This window comes from Rhinoraja longicauda, chromosome 10 (assembly GCF_053455715.1).
Source record: "Rhinoraja longicauda isolate Sanriku21f chromosome 10, sRhiLon1.1, whole genome shotgun sequence".
NCBI lineage: Eukaryota > Metazoa > Chordata > Chondrichthyes > Rajiformes > Arhynchobatidae > Rhinoraja > Rhinoraja longicauda.
Window position 1 is genome coordinate 54,065,403 of NC_135962.1, and position 17,315 is coordinate 54,082,717.

General features: G+C 50.1%; 1 protein-coding gene across 1 annotated transcript in view; it reads right to left on the reverse strand.

Moving 5' to 3' along the window:
- LOC144597459 (acetyl-coenzyme A synthetase 2-like, mitochondrial) overlaps positions 1–17,315 on the reverse strand; it is a 53,003-nt gene that overhangs the window by 25,514 nt on the left and 10,174 nt on the right. Inside the window, exons 2-5 of the mRNA XM_078406885.1 lie at positions 16,184–16,280; positions 13,379–13,578; positions 10,077–10,252; positions 6,859–7,011 (exon numbers count right to left, since the gene is read on the reverse strand). Of these exons, the coding sequence (XP_078263011.1) occupies positions 6,859–7,011; positions 10,077–10,252; positions 13,379–13,578; positions 16,184–16,280 (626 nt within the window). The remainder of the gene's footprint in view (positions 1–6,858; positions 7,012–10,076; positions 10,253–13,378; positions 13,579–16,183; positions 16,281–17,315) is intronic.

Below are 17,315 nucleotides of genomic sequence, written 5' to 3' on the forward strand. Positions count from 1 at the left end.
CAGCTGACAGGCTGTATATTAATTACAGCATCAGAACAACAGGATCAGGTCAAATTCCAGGAAACACACTGCTCTCGAGAGCAGCAGGGTAAACCTGGAGTACATTATACTGTGAGTGAGAGCAGAGGGCCTCATCACACCAGGCTCCATTACAGGCTCAGCTTTCAAAACGCTCCAAACGTGATGCCAGCCCACCATACCCCAGCATTACACATCAGACGCTCGGTGTAAGGGATATCACCACTCATCCCCGCGTCTCAGCCCACGCATAAACACCGCCTTGCAATGACTCAGACTGGAGCGACTGGGCTTGTATACACTGGAATTTAGAAGGATGAGAGGGGATCTTATCGAAACGTATAAGATTATTAAGGGATTGGACACGTTAGAGGCAGGAAACATGTTCCCGATGTTGGGGGAGTCCAGAACCAGGGGCCACAGTTTAAGAATAAGGGGTAGGTCATTTAGAACAGAGATGTGGAAAAAGTTTTTCACTCAGACAGTTGTAAATCTGTGCAATTCTCTGCCACAGAAGGCAGTGGAGGCCAATTCTCTGGATGCTTTCAAGAGAGAGTTAGATAGAGCTCTTAATGATAGCGGAGTCAGGGGGTATGGGGAGAGGGCAGGAATGGGGTACTGATAGTGAATGATCAGCCATGATCACATTGAATGGCGGTGCTGGCTCGAAGGGCCGAATGGCCTACTCCTGCACCTATTGCCTGTTGTCTATAAGACCGCCAATCCCACACCCCCTCTTTAATCCAACTGAAGGGAGGATCAAAAAGCTCATAGTGTCGGAAGGAACTGCAGATGCTGGTTGAGACCGATCACACAGACACACAATGCTGGAGTAACTCAACAGATCAGATGGCATCTCTGGAGAAAAGGAATAGGCGACGTTTCGGGTCGAGTCTGAAGAAGAGTCTCGACCTGAAACGTCACCCATTCCTTTTCTCCAGAGATGCCGTCAGACCCGCTGAGTTACTCCAGCTTTTTGTATCTAGCTTCAATAAAAAGCTGCATGGGAAGGAACTGCAGCTCGGGCGAAACCAAGCGCAGGCTCGGCGATCGCTTCGCTGAACACCTGCGCTCGGTCCGCATTAACCAACCTGATCTCCCAGTGGCCGAGCACTTCAACTCCCCCTCCCATTCCCAGTCTGACCTTTCTGTCATGGGCCTCCTCCAGTGCCATAGTGAGGCCCACCGGAAATTGGAGGAACAGCACCTCATATTTCGCCTGGGCAGCTTGCAGCCCAGTGGTATGAACGTCGACTTCTCCAACTTTAGATAGTTCCTCTGTCCCTCTCTTCCCCTCCCCCTTCCCAGTTCTCCCTCTATCTTCCTGTCTCCACCTATATCCTTCCTTTGTCCCGCCCCCCTGACATCAGTCTGAAGAAGGGTCTCGACCCGAAACGTCACCCATTCCTTCTCTCCCGAGATGCTGCCTGACCTGCTGAGTTACTCCAGCATTTTGAGAATAAAAGGAACTGCAGATGCTGGTTTAAACCGAAGGTAGACACAAAGTGCCGGAGTAACTCAGTGGGACCGGCAGCATCTCTGGAGAGAAGGAATGGGTGACGTTTCGGGTCGAGACCCTTCTTCAGACTCGTTGTTAGCTGGCAGTTCATTACTAGCACGGTACTTTGGGCATCAGTACTGAATCCCCCTGCTGTTTACAGTCTAGGTTTAGTTGTTAGTTTTAGAGGTACAGTGCGGAGACAGGACCTTTGGCCCACCGAGACTGCACAGAACAGTGATCACCCCGTACACTAGTACTATCCTGCACACTGGGACCAAGTTACAATTTTTAACCGATGCCAATTAACTTACAAATCTTAGGAATGTGGGAGGAAACCGGAGCACCCGGAGAAAACCCACGCGGTCACGGGGAGAAGGTGCAAACTCCGTACAGACAGCACCCAGAGTCAGGATCGAACCCGGGCCCCTGGCGTTGTAAGGCAGCAACTCTACCACTGCGCCACCGTGCCGCCCCAAAGGCAGAGATGAAAGGAACAGGGGAGGTCTATTCGGGTTAAAAAAAAAAATTTTAAGCCAGCTCTCCCTAAAATAAACTAAACTAAATCGTCACCGATTCCTTTTCCCCAGAGGAGCTGCCTGACCCGCTGAGTTACTCCAGCTTTTTGTGTCTATCTTGGGTTTAAACTAAACCACATTCACTTTCCTACACCAGCCTTTCTTTACCCACAGCCTTTAGCTGGCAAGGGTGTAAGCTCTGAAATCCCTTCCTTGCCCCTCTCTCTTCTTGGTGATGCTCCTTAACCTCTGTGGTCAGTCCTAGCCCCATGTCTCCGAGCCGTGACCACTTCTGTTTAAAATTGACCATTTGACACGTTTTTTCTTGTGGTCAAAGCTGCTGTAGTTGCCACCGAGACCCAGGGCGGCACGGTGGCGCAGCGGTAGAGCGGCTGCCTTACAGCGCCAGAGACCCGGGTTCAATCCTGACCCCGGGTGCTGCCTGTACGGAGTTTGTACGTTCTCCCCGTGACCTGCGTGGGTTTTCTCCGGGAACTTCGGTTTCCTCCCGCACTCCGAAGACGTACAGGTTTGTAGGTTAATTGGCTTGGCGTAAATGTAAGAAAGTCCCCAGTGTGTGTGTGGGACAGTGTTAATGTGCGGGGATCGCTGGTCAGTGCGGACTCGGTGGGCTGAAGGGCCTGCTTCCGTGCTGCATCTCTAAACTAAACTAAACTAAACTAAACTAAACCCACCAAAAGAAACAACCACCACAGTTCTGATTCGGAGCCTCTCTGCCTGTTGCTGTTTACTCTGAACACCGAGTTCATAAGTTCATGTCAGTGAATGCACAAAGCCAGAATCCTCCCACAAATTAATCCCTCCATTTGTACGCCATATGGTGCAAAAGTCGGGGGGTACGGGGAGAAGGCAGGAACGGGGTACTGATTGAGAATGATCAGCCATGATCACATTGAATGGCGGTGCTGGCTCGAAGGGCTGAATGGAATACTCCTGCACCTATTGTCTATTGTCTATGGTGCAAAAGTCATAGGAGCAGAAGTAGGCCACTCGGTCCATCGAGTCTACCCTGCCGTTCAAAAATAGCAGCACGGCGGCACAGCGGTAAAGTTGCTGCCTTACAGCGTTTACACAGAGTCAGAGATCCAGCTTCGATCCTGACTACGGGTGCTGTCTGGACGGACTTTGTACGTTCTCCCCGTGACCCGCGTGGGTTTTCTCCGGGATCTTCGGCTCCCTCTCCACGCTCCAAAGACGTAGAGGTTTGTAGGTTTAATTGGCTTGGCGTAAATGTAAAATTCTCCCTGGTGTGTGTAGGATAGCGTTAATGTGCGGGGATCGCTGGTCGGCGCGGACTCGGTGTTTCCATGCTGTATCTCTGAATTAAACTAAACAAAACTTAATCTCTGGAATTCTCTGCCTCAGAAGGCAGTGGAGGCCAATTCTCTGAATGCATTCAAGAGAGAGCTAGATAGAGCTCTTAAGGATAGCAGAGTCAGGGGGTATGGGGAGAAGGCAGGAACGGGGTACTGATTGAGAATGATCAGTCATGATCACATTGAATGGCGGTGCTGGCTCGAAGGGCCGAATGGCCTACTCCTGCACCTATTGTCTATTGTCTATTGTCTAAACTAAAAAAACTCCCCTCTCATCGGCCACAAGAGAAAGTATGTTGGTGAGCCAGGCGCCCCTCCCCCACCCTCTCCCTCTCCCCGGCCTCACATAACTGGGACCACGTGGCCACAGATTCAATAACAGCCCACTCTCACCCCACACCAAATGATCTCATCCTCCCTCCGGTTCAACCACTCTCTCTTTCAATTCATTCCTATTTCTCTTTATCCCACTTTCCGTTCCCTCCAGCCCCCTCTTGCTTACCTCCTAGAAGCATTGAAACATCGAAAATAGGTGCAGGAGTAGGCCATTCAGCCCTTCGAGCCAGTACCGCCATTCAGTATGATCATGGCTGATCATCCAAAATCAGTGAGTCTGAAGAAGGGTCTCGACCCGAAACGTCGCCCATTCCTTCTCTCCCGAGATGCTGCCTGTCCCGCTGAGTTACTCCAGCGTTTTGTGTCTACCTAGCTGCAGTTTTCTTTCCTACACTATCTAAAATCAGTACCCCATTCCTGCTTTCTCCCCATATCCCTTGATTCCCTTAGCCCTGAATCTAAGTCTCTCTTGAAAACATCAAGTGAATCGGCCTCCACTGCCTTCTGTGACAGAGGATTCCACAGATTCTCAACTCTCTGGGTGAAAAAGTTTTTCCTCATCTCAGTCGTAAATGGCCGACCTCTTATTCTTAAACTCTGATCTCTCCTCCCATTCACTCATTCCTCCGCCCTCTATCCCTCTTTCCCCTCTCACTCTCCATTGCTCTCTACCCTCCCTTTCCTTCCTTTTCTCCTCAGCTTCCCTCCTCTCCTTTCTCCCACCACCCTCTTTTCACTCCACCTCGGTGTGGCAATAAACTAAACTGCTACCCGAGATTGGGTTGCCAAATTTCTCACTCCCAAACAAGAGACAAAAGGTGACAGACGTGACCTCACCCAGCCAGCGGTCACGTGCTCCCGCTCCAACAATGGCGGCCGCCTGGGCCGGGAGACGGGTTGCTACGCAACCACTGTTAGGCGGCGCCCGGGCCCCCGGGCCTACACTATACGGGCCTACAGCGGCCCCCGGTCCTTCAGTGTCCGAGCCTACAGTGCCCCCCGGGCCTAATACGGGACAAGGGCGGTCCCGTACGGGACAAACCAATATACAGGATGTCCTGGCTAATACGGGACAGTTGGCAACCCTAACCCTAGATCTCTCTCTCCCCTCCCAACTATCTCTCGTTCTCTTCCTCTCATCTCGCACGCTCTTTCACTTGCTCCTCCTCTATACCTCTTCCTCTCTCCCACTCTTCCTCTCTCCCTTCCCCTCTGTCCCACACTCTCACTTTCATTCGCGATGTCCTCATTCTTTAGTGAATGGTGTTTCCCCCCTTCTATCAGAGATGGTTTCCCTCGCCCTCGTCTCCTCCGTGTTCCGCAGTCATGCTCTCACTGCCCTCTCCCCAGACAGAGCAAGGATTGAGTTCCCCTGGTCCTCACCTTTCACCCCTCCAGCCTTCGCTTCCATAGCTGAGTCACTCCGTAGAAACAAGATGCACACAATGTCTTGGGGAATCGAGGACCAAAGGACATGGGTTCAAGGTGAAGGGGAAAAGATTTAATAGGAATCTGAGGGGTAACTTTTTCACACAAAGGGTGATGGGTGTATGGAACGAGCTGCCAGATGATCTAGTTGAGGTTGGGACTATCCCAATGTTTAACAAACAATCAGACAGGTACATGGATAAGATAAGTTTGGAGGGATATGGACCAAACGCAGGCAAATGGGACTAGTGTAGCTGGGGCATGTTGGCCGGTGTGGGCAGGTGGGACTAGTGTAGCTGGGGCATGTTGGCCGGTGTGGGCAAGTTTGGCCGAAGGGCCTGTTTCCACTCTATGACTCTATGGAACTGCAGATACTGGTTAATGCACAAAGTGCTGGAGTAACTCAGCAGGTCAGACAGTATCTCTGGAGAACATGGATAGGTGACGTTTCGGGTCGAGACCCTTCTTCAGACTGATTGTGTGGGGGGGGGGGGGGAGGCCAGAGGAGGGGAGCGGCAGGACAAAGCGTGGCAGGTAATAGGTGGACGCAGGTGAGGGGGGCTTTAGACGAGCAGATGTTGGAACAAAGGCCAGAGATAAGAGTAGAAGGTGTGAGGCAGGGTTGAAGAATTGTGAATTGTGAAGCTAGAGGGAGGAACGTCGCGGGGGGGGGCGGGTGGTGAGAGAAGGGGAGAAATAGCTTGAAGTCTCGGTATATAACAGGGGAGGGGGTGAAAAAAGGGGGCAGGTTTAGGGGAGAAAGGGTGGGGTGTGGTCGAGGGGTAGAGTGGGAGGTCTCCTAAAATTGGAGAATTCAATGTTCATACCACTGGGTTGTAGGTTACTCCAGTACTTTGTGGGGTTTTTTCCCGTGAACCAGCATCTGCAGTTCCTTGTGGCTCCATCCCTGTGGCTTCAGCAATGATTGGGTTAACATATGATGAGCGTTTCATGGCACTGGGCCTGTACTCGCTGGAGTTTGGAAGGATGAGGGGGGGAACCTCATCGAAACCTACCAAATAGTGAGCGGCCTGGACAGAGTGGATGTGGAGAGGATGTTTCCACCAGTGGGAGAGTCTAGGACCAGAGGCCACAGCCTCAGAATAAAAGAACGTACCCTTTAGAAAGGAGATGAGGAGGAATTTCTTTAGTCAGAGGGAGGTGAATCTGTGGAATTCATTGCCACAGATGGCGGTGGAGGCCAAGTCAATAAGTATTTTGCAGGCAGAGATTGACTTATTCTTGATTAGTACAGGTGTCAGAGGTTATGGGGAGAAGGCAGGAGGATGGGGTTGAGAGGGAGAGATAGATCAGCCATGATTGAATGGCGGAGTAGACTTGATGGACCGAATGGCCTAATAATGCTCCTAGAACTTATGAACATTTGAGTTTAGTTTAATTTAGAGGTACAGCACAAAACAGGCCCTTCGGCCCACCGAGTCCACACCGACCAGCGATCCCCTTCACACACACGGAACAATTTTACATTTATACATTCATACCGAGCCAATAAGCCAACAAACCAGTACGTCTTTGGAGTGTGGGAGGAAACCGAAGATCCCGGAGAAATTCCACGCAGGTCACGGGGAGAACGTACAAACTCTCGTAGTCAGGATCGAACCGGGATCTCTGGCGCTGTTGGGTAGTGGCTCTCCTGCTGCGCCACCGTGCCGCCCCGTCACGTTAGATTGGCTAGTCTGGGCGACTGGCCCACGTCACTTACCCGGTGGGTGACCGACGCGTACAGCAGGTAGCCCGCCTGTGTGTGCACTAGCCCCTTGGGCTTCCCAGTGCTCCCCGACGTGTACAACAGGAACAGCAGATCCTCGCTCTCCATGGCAACCGGGTCACACACCGCTTCCTCTTTCATCATTTCCTGGAGAACACAATGGAGTTCAATCGCAGAGAACGTTACGAAACATCGCATACATCAGAACTAAAGGACGTTCTGCCAGGAAGGAGATGATGAAACATTTTTTTAGTCAGAGGATGGTGAATCTGTGGAAATCTTTGCCACAGAAGGCTGTGGAGGCCAAGTCAGTGGATATTTTTAAGGCAGAGATAGATAGATTCTTGATTACATAGAAACATAGAAAATAGGTGCAGGAGGAGGCCATTCGGCCCTTCGAGCCAGCACCACCATTCATTGTGATCATGGCTGATCGTCCCCAATCAATACCCCGTGCCTGCCTTCTCCCCATATCCCTTGATTCCACTAGCCCCTAGAGCTCTATCTAACTTAGTACGGGTGTCAGAGGTTATGGGGAGAAGGCAGGAGAATGGGGTTAGGAGGGAGAGATAGATCAGCCATGATTGAATGGCGGAGTAGACTTGATGGGCCAAATGGCCTAATTCTGTTCCTATCACTTATGACCTTATAAACATAAGGATCAGAGACAGGCCATTCACCCAACAGGGTCGTGCTGCTATCGTGCTGGTATGCAAGCCTGCAAGCGAGCAGGTGGGACTAGTTGGCTACTGTGGGCAAGTTGGGCCGAAGGACCTGTTTCTACGCTGTATCACTCTATGACTCTATGCTCCCACAAAAAAGGAACAGAAGTGTGAAAACGCACACCTCCAGATTCAAGGGGCAATTTTTCCCCAGCTTTTAACATGCAACTGGATCATCCTACCACAACCAGAGAGCAGTCCTGACACACTATCAATCTCATTGGTGACCCTTGGACTATCCTAGATCGGACTTTTCTGGCTTTACCTGACGTTTTCCCCTCTCCTCCCCCTCTCCCTCTCCCTCTCCCTCTCCCTCTCCCTCTCCCTCTCCCTCTCCCTCTCCCTCTCCCTCTCCCTCTCTCCCTCTCTCAGTCCCTCCCCCTCCTACCATCATATGTGGAGGAGGGGGAGTCTAGAACAGTCTAGGGAGGGAGGTTGAGCTGTGACAAAGGTAACAAACACACCGAGGAAAAAGAGACCTGTCTGAACACAAAATGTCCAGTTCCTTTGAAGATCGAAGGTTATGAAGGTAATGTGGGAACCTGGTGTTACTGTGACTGGGAGAATGTGTCCCTGGAATGCAATGAGCTCCTGCTCAGCGGCACAATTACTCTCAGTGCAGATCGAGGAAAGTCGGAAGTTAATTTTTTACACCTCTGTGGCCTTGGACTTTGTATGAATTTTATTGGCGCACAAACTCTTCGACGACTCGGTGTGTTATTTCTTTGCTACCACTCCCTCCTATCTTAACCAGCCCAGTTCACTCTGTGCGGCACAGAGTGTGAAATAGCAAGCAAATGAATTTGTACATTGTTAATCCTGAGGGTGGGCAACAGTGTTATAAAACCATGGCCAACCCTTTCCTTGCAGTTTAGTTTAGTCAAGTTTAGAGATACTGCGCGGAAACAGGCCCTTCGGCCCACCGAGTCCGCGCCGACCAGCGATCCCCGCACACAAACATTATCCCACACACATTAGGGACAATTTACACTTACACCAAGCCAATTAACCCTCAAACCTGTACGTCTTTGGAGCGTGGGAGGAAACCGAAGATCTCGGAGAAAACCACCGGCGCAGGTCACGGGGAGAACGTACAGACAGCGCCCGTAGTCAGGATCGAACCCGGGTCTCCGACGCTCCAAGCGCTGGAAGGCAGCAACTCTACCGCTGCGCCACCATGCCGCCAATTAACACCAGAATAGTATTAAGCCAAAAACAAAGCGCTGGAGAAATGCCGACTGTAAATGTCGTCTGTCCATTTCCCTGCCCGGCCCTCACCACCACCCCCGATAGTGTGTTCCAGGCACCCATCACCCTCTCTGTGAAAATAACATTTGCCCCACACATCTCCTCTAACTTTGTCCCTCTCAGCTTAAAGCTATGCCCTCTAGTCTTTGACATTTCCACCCTGGAGAAAGATTCTACGCCTCTCATCATTTTATATACTTCTACAAGTTGTCCCCTCAGTCTCCAACGTTCCAGAGAAAACAATCCAAGTTTGTCCAACTGCTCATAAGGTCATAAGTGATTTTGGTGTAGAATTAGGCCATTCGACCCATCAAGTCTACTCCGCCATTCAATCATGGCTGATCTATCTCTCCCTCCTAACCCCATTCTCCTGCCGACACCCCATAACCCCTGACACCCGTACTAATCCAGAATCTATCTATCTCTGCCTTATATATAGCTACTGTACCTATATTTCTCCATAGAGCTAATACCTACTAATCCAGGCAACATTCTAGTAAATCTCATCTGCGTTTTCTCCAAGTTCTCCACATCCTTTCAGTAATGGGGCAATAGACAATAGATAATAGACAATAGATGCAGGAGGAGGCCATTCGGCCCTTCGAGCCAGCACCACCATTCAATGTGATCATGGCTGATCATTCTCAATCAGTACCCCGTTCCTGCCTTCTCCCCATACCCCCTGACTCCGCTATCCTTAAGAGCTCTATCCAGCTCTCTCCAGAACTGCATCCAATACTCTAAATGCAGCCAAACCAAATCCCTATAAAGCTGCCAACTTGACTTCCTAACTCTTAACCTCAATGCCAATTTGCATATTAGCATGATATCTACACTACAAGGGAGTCAAGGAGTGTGGGGAGAGTAGGGTAGTTGTGTTGAGGCCAAGATTAGATATGCCATGATCTTATGGAGTGGTTCAAGGTGCAAATGGCCTACTCCTGCTTCTGTATCTGCCTCCTTTGGTCCGAGGGTGGTGAATGTGTGGACTTCATTGCCGCAGAAGGCTGTGGAGGCCAAGTCAATGGATATTTTTAAGGCAGAGATTGACAGGTTCTTGATTAGTCCGGGTGTCAGGGCTGATGGGGAGACGTGCAGGAGAATGGGGTTGAGAGGGCGAGATAGATCGGCCATGATTGAATGGCGGATTAGACTAGATGGGCCGAATGGCCTTATCCCGCTCCGAGAACGTATGAACATCTTAAAGCAGACGTGACTTCGTTTGTCAACACTGCGATGTACCTCTTCAAGGGGGATGTCGATACTTGACATTGGGACCTCATTCTCTGTTCTCTTCGCCACGAGTACGTGCTTGACTGAGGGGCACATCTTCACTGCCTGGTCCACGGTTTTCTTCAGCTCGATGATTCGTCCTCCCCGCACGGCCTGGTTGGTGGTGATCACGGTTTCAGACCGGGCTTTGGGACGGAGAGCACAACAGATTAGGTCAGGTGAGGATAAACAGCACAAAACCAATAGGTACAATACCCTGTACAGTTGCACCGGCTAGACTCACACGAAGAAAGGTGAGGTGGTTTAGTGAAGGCGCTCGACATCGATGTGGAGTCCTGGGAGAGCCTTGCAGCTGACCGCACGGGGTGGAGAGGTACCCTGAGCCAACCTCTCAAAACGGGGGGAAGAGAAACTGATGAACGCAGCGGCAGACAAGCGGGCACGCGGAAAGGAGCGCGGCAACTTCAACAGACCAGAGACCACACACGAATGTGACCTTTGTGAGTCACTCCCGCATTGGTCTCTTCAGCCACAAGCGACGCTGCTCTAGCCGAGGTGTGGAGCAAGCGGCCAACTAGGATGCATCACGCATGGTCAGCCATGACGGAGGGGGCCTAAGAAGAGTGAGAGGGAAGAGGAAAAGAGGCAAGTGAAGATGCAAGCGCGGAGTTTGTACGTTCTCCCCACGTGACCGCGTGGGTTTTCTCCGGGTGCTCCTCCGGGCTTCCTCCTACCTTCCAAATTCATACATGTTTGTTGCAATAGATCGGGTAGATGCACATTCTCTTGCCCAGAGTAGGGAAATCAAGAACCAGGGGACATAGGTTTAAGGTGAAGGGGGGAAAATTTAATAGGAATCCGAGGGGAACTTTTTCATGCTAAGGGCGGTGGGTGTATGGATCAAGCTGCCACAGGAGGTAGTTGAGGGAGGGACTATCGCAACATTTAAGAAACAATTAGGTAGGACAGGTTTAGAGCGAAATGGGCCAAACGCAGGCAGGTGGGACTAGTGTAGATGGGACATGTTGGTCGGTGTGGGCAAGTTGGGAAAGTTTTGCCAAAGGGCCTGTTTCCACGCTGTGTGACTCTATCTTGGAAGTGGAGAGAGGGGTTTAGGGGTGAAATCACAGTACATTACAGTGGTATTTTACTGAAAATCTGCAGTTTGTGGTTCATCTAAACTGGATCAAAGATAACAGATTCATATTTAGCCATATTCCCACAACATCACACTTGCCAATGTCTAACTGAGCCTCAAGCTCATCCACTCTATTTTTTTTACACTTTGGGCATTTAAATACAACACTTTAACTTCGGTATTCACCTCCCCTCTCACACCGGTCACAATTGACCCTGACCTTACTCTCTTATCCCATCTAGAACTTTCCTTCCCATTTATTCGAGCGTCCCTTGCAATTTCTCCTGTATTCGCTTCCCCTTTAACTCCATCTTCATAGTCCCAGAAACCCTGACTACGGGCGCCGTCTGTACGGAGTTTGTACGTTCTCCCCGTGACCTGCGTGGGTTTTCTCCGAGATCTTCGGTTTCCTCCCGCACTCCAAAGACGTACAGGTTTGTAGGTTAATTGACTGGGTAAATGTAAAAATTGTCCCTAGTGTGTGTAGGATAGTGTTAATGTGCGGGGATCGCTGGGCGGCACGGACTCGGTGGGCCGAAGGGCCTGTTTCCGCGCTGTATCTCTAAATCTAAATCTAAAAAAAAAATAACCACATGGGTTTTCTCCGGGTGCTCCGGTTTCCTCCCACGCTCCAAAGACGTATAGGTTTGTTGGGCGATGGGCTTCTGTAAAATTGTAAATTGTCTCTAGTGTGCAGGATAGTGCTAGTGTACGGGGGGGTGGCCACTCCCTCATTCACTCCCTACACATTAGGGGCACTTTACAGAGGGCCAATTAACCTACAAACCCACATGTCCTGGGGACATGGGAGAAAGCTGGAGCCCACGTGGTCACAGGGAGAGCATGCAAACTCCACACAGACAGCACCCAAGGTCAGGATAGAGGCCAGGTCTCTGGCGCTGTGAGGCAGCGGCTCTACAGCACACTGGGCTTTCTCCGAGATCTTCAGTCTCTTCCCACACTCCAAAGACGTGCAGGTTTGCAGGTTAATTGGCTTTGTGTCAATGTAAATTGTCCCCCACGTGTGTGGGATAGCGTTAGTGTGCGGGGATCGCTGGTCGTCGCGGACTCGGTGGGCCGATGGGCCTGTTTCCGCGCTGTATCTCTAAACCAAACCTGAACCATTAACTCCATTTCTCTATCCACAGACCAGCTGGATGCTTCCAGCGTTTTCTGTTCACTAACCGCTGGCTTGCTGATTGCTCCTCAGTTCATGCGAACATTCCATCTTTGACCCAGGCTCTACTTTTAGTGAGAGGGCCTAAGGGGAGGTTTAAAGCAGTACAAAGCACTGAAGGGCTTTGATGTCTTCAACCAAAGAGAAGCTGCTTCTAATTACAAAACATCTGGTTAAGATGTAGAAATAAGGAACTGCAGGCGCTGATTTTTTTTAAAAGGCACAAAGTGCTGGAGTAATGCAGCGGGTCAGAAAGCATCTCTGGAGATCATGGATAGGTGACATTTCAGCTCAGGAAGCTTCTTGAACTGATGAAGGCTTGTGGCCATTTGGAATTCTTTGAGGGGTTAACCAGTTGGGAAGGGGAACCAGTGGATGTATTTAGATGATCAACCATTTGGTTTAGTTTACGTGTCACAGGTACCGAGGTACAGTGATCGCGCTCAGTTCTGAGGAAGGATGCCATTAAACTGGGAAGAGAGTGCAGAGAAGATTTATAAGGATGTTGCCAGGTCTTGAGGGGCAGGTAGCTTGGCCAGGCTGGGGCTTGATTTCGAGGAGTGCAGGAGGCTAGCGATGATCTCATGGAGGTGTATAAAACTAAGAGGGGACTAGATGGAGTGAATGCACAGAGTATTTTGTCCAGAGTAAGGGAATTTAAAACCAGAGGACATAGGTTTAAGGTGAGGGGGGGGGGGGGAATGATTGAGTAGGAACAACAGACAATGGACAATTGGTGCAGGAGTAGGCCATTCGGCCCTTCGAGCCAGCACCGCCATTCACTGTGATCCTGGCTGATCATCCACAATTAGTACCCCGTTCCTGCCTTCTCCCCATACCCCCTGACTCCGCTATCTTTAAGAGCTCAGGGAAAGAGCAGTCAACGTTTTGGGTCCAAGACCCCTCCCTCATCAGGACGTTTCCCCAATGAAAAGAGGAACCCAGTCGATCGTCCGCCATGGGGGGGGGGTGTGAACGCAGCGGGTAAACTCTCACCATCGCGAATCCTGCCGGCTAAGGCTTCGGCGCTGAAGCCTGCGAACACCACGTTGTGCACGGCCCCAATGCGGGCACAGGCCAGCATGGAGGCCACGGCGATGGGCGAGGCCGGCATGTAGATGGTCACCCGGTCCCCTTTACGCACACCGCACCTCTTCAGCGTGTTGGCCACACGGCACGTCATCTCCAGCAGGTGCCTGCACACGGAGAACAAGACAGGGCGATGGTGATGGCGATACATTATTGGCACGTGCACAGCGCTCGGTACACGTGACATTCTTTGTGTTTGCCTGCAAAGTACACTAACGTACACCCCAGTTCTCTTCAATTTCTACACTGATGATCTGTCCAAGCAATTGAAAGCCTGTAATACTGGGTACATGAATTGGTAATACTTTAGTGAACCATATTATGTATGCAGACTTTCATATGAAGAAAGACTGGATAGACTCGGCTTGTACTCGCTGGAATTTAGAAGATTGAGGGGGGATCTTATAGAAACGTACAAAATTCTTAAGGGGTTGGACAGGCTAGATGCAGGAAGATTGTTCCCGATGTTGGAGAAGTCCAGAACAAGGGGGTCACAATTTTAGGATAAGGGGGAAGTCTTTTAGGACCGAGATGAGAACGTTTTTTTTTCACACAGAGTGGTGAATCTGTGGAATTCTCTGCCACAGAAGGTAGTTGAGGCCAGTTCATTGGCTATATTTAAGAGGGAGTTAGATGTGGCCCTTGTGGCTAAAGGGATCAGGGGGTATGGAGAGAAGGCAGGTACAGGATACTGAGTTGGATGATCAGCCATGATCATATTGAATGGCGGTACAGGCTCGAAGGGCCGAATGGCCTACTCCTGCACCTACTTTCTACGTTTCTATGTTTCTAGGATCTAGTGGTCCTTAGACTAGTCCATCTAGCGCTGGTCTAGAGCAGCTCATTGCTATATGTTCTGTGTTTGGTGATATCAAATATAATGCCAGTAAGAATGTCGTTATGATCTGTCGAACCAAAGAGGATAAATGTCTAACATTTCCCAATTTTAAATTGACTGATAATAATCTTAGTTTATGTAATAAGGTAAAATATCTTGTACATTTTATTACAGAACAAATGACAGATGACGAGGATATTTGTAGGCAACGCCACACGATGTATGCACAAGCAAACATTCTCTTAGATAATAAAGTGTCGTTGTATTGTATTGTAACGCATTGCCACAAAGGCACCCACAAAGTTACAAAAAAGTACTCATCCCCTTCTCCGGGTAAGGCAGTAACTCTACTGCTGCACCAGCATGCTGCCCCTGTGCAAATGGCAGAGGGTAAATTGGTTGGCATGTATCCAATATTGTAACAGTGACTACATCTGTTACCATTGGGCGGCCACGGCGGCGCAGCGGTAAAGTTGCTGCCTTACAGCGAATGCAGCGCCAGAGACCCGGGTTCGATCCCGACTACGGGCGCCGTCTGCACGGAGTTTGTACGTTCTCCCCCGTGACCTGCGTGGATTTTCCTCCAAGATCTTCCGTTTCCTCCCACACTCCAGAGACGTACAGGTTTGTAGGTTAATTGGCTTGGTAAATGTAAAAATTGTCCCTAGTGGGTGTAGGACAGCGTTAATGTGCGGGGATCGCTGGTCGGCGGGGACCCGGTGGGCCGAAGGGCCTGTTTCCGGGCTGTATCTCTAAACTAAACCAAACTAAAGCTCAACATTATTTAATTTGCTCTATTGTGCTTCGGAGTAGGTACAGACTGGGAAAAAGATGCTGGAAACATTTTGGGTTTTTCTCATTTTGTTTTACATGGTGGCACAGTGGCGCAACGGTAGAGTTGCTGCCTCACAGCACCAGAGACTGTGGTTCAATCCTGACTACGGGTACTGTCTGTGCAGAGCTTGTACGTTCTCCCCGTGGGTTTTCTCCGGGTGCTCCAGTTTCTTGTCACATTCCTAAGACGTGCAGGTTTGTAGGTTAATTGGCTTCGGTAAAAATTGTAAATTGTGCCTACTGTGTAAGGATAGTGTTAGGTTAGTTTAATTTAGAGATACAGCGCAGAAACAGGCCATTCGACACACCGAGTCCGCACCGACCAGCGATCCCCGCACATTAACACTACCCAACATACATTAGGGACAATTTTACATTGACATTGATATCACGCCAATTAACCTGCAAACCTGCACGTCTTCGGAGTGTGGGAGGAAACCAAAGATCTCGGAGAAAACCCACACAGGTCACGGGGAGAACGTACAAACTCCGTACAGACGGCACCCGTAGTCAGGATCGAACCCGGGTCTCCGGCGCTGTAAGGCAGCAACTCTACCGCTAAGCCACCCACAATGTTAGTGCGTGGTGATCGCTGGTCGGCAAGGACTCGGTGGGTCAAAGGGTCTGTTTCCACATTGTATCTCAAAAGTAAATGACACTGAACTAATCTGTGGCTTTGTCTTCATTCTCGGTTATCTCCACGCTCAGAGCAAGCAAGATCATGAGGGACCCCTGCCACCCCAGTAACGGACTGTTCCAGATGCTACGATCAGGCAAACGCCTCCGCTGTCACGCTGTGAAAACGGAGAGGATGAGACGGAGCTTCTTCCCACAGGCCATCAGGACTGTCAACTTTTATAACCCCAGAGATTAAATTTTTGTCGACAATAATAGTAACTTATTAACTTTATTTATATGCTGTAACTGTAATTCTTTTTGTGCACAACCCGCAGGCATTGCCACTTTCATTTCACTGCACATCGTGTATGTGTATGTGACAAATAAATTTGACTTGACTTGGCTGTACGTCACACACTAACCTGTAGGTGATCTTCACATGAGTGCCAGGCTCATCTCTCTCCCAGATTAAAGCCACCTTGTCTGGAGACGTGTGGACATGGCGGTCAATGCAGTTCACTGCTCAAGGACAACAGACAGAGGAAGGGTTAACCCACATACATTCTCTCCCTATCTGGTCTGTTATAATGAGGATTTACCGTACATTCGCCAGGTGTGCAGAGTAGGTTGACAAGTTCACAAGTTCATAAGTGATAGGAGCAGAATTAGGCCATTCGGCCCCATCAAAGTCAAAGTCAATTTTATTGTCAATCCTCAGCCAGTTCACACAGACAGAAAATCGAAATACCGTTTCCCACAATCCCGAGGAACAAAGTGCATAAAACAAAAGGCACAGCAAACAACAATCAACATAAAACATAAAATATAAAATATAGTCACTTCAAATTTTTTTTAAAAAAGTGTCTGGTGCTGGATGTGCGTGTGTGTGGGGTGTTAAAGTCCAGGTCCCATAGGGGCAGGGGAGAGAGGAGAAAGGGAGGGGAGAGAGTTCAGCATCCTGACAGCCTGGTGGAAAAAACTGTTCTTTAGTCGGGTGGTGCTTGACCTCAGGCTGCGAAACCTTCTCCCTGAAGGCAGGAGGGTGAAGAGGCTGTTGGAGGGGTGGGAGGGGTCACCCACAATGCTCAATGCTTTGCGGGTGAGGCGGGTGGTGTAAAGGACCAGGAGTGTTGGGAGTGAGGCGCCAGTGATCCTCTCAGCAGTGTTCACTATGCGCTGCAGGGTCTTACGGCTGGAGGCTGTGCAGCTTCCGAACCACACAGTGATGCAGCTGCTGAGGATGCTCTCGATGGCACCTCGGTAAAAAGTGTACATGATGGGTGTGGGGGCTCCCGCTCTCTTCAGTTTGCGGAGGAAGTAGAGGCGCTGCTGGGCTTTCTTGGCGATGGACGTGATGTTGTTGCTCCAGGAGAGATCCTCGGTGATGTTCACCCCCAGAAATTTGGTGCTGCTCACCTGCTCCACAGCAGCACCATTGATGGTCAGTGGGTGGGGGTGTTGGGTGTGCGTTCTCCTGAAGTCGACAACAATCTCCTTTGTTTTCTCCACATTCAGGAAGAGATTGTTGTCTGTGCACCACGCGGCCAGCTGGTC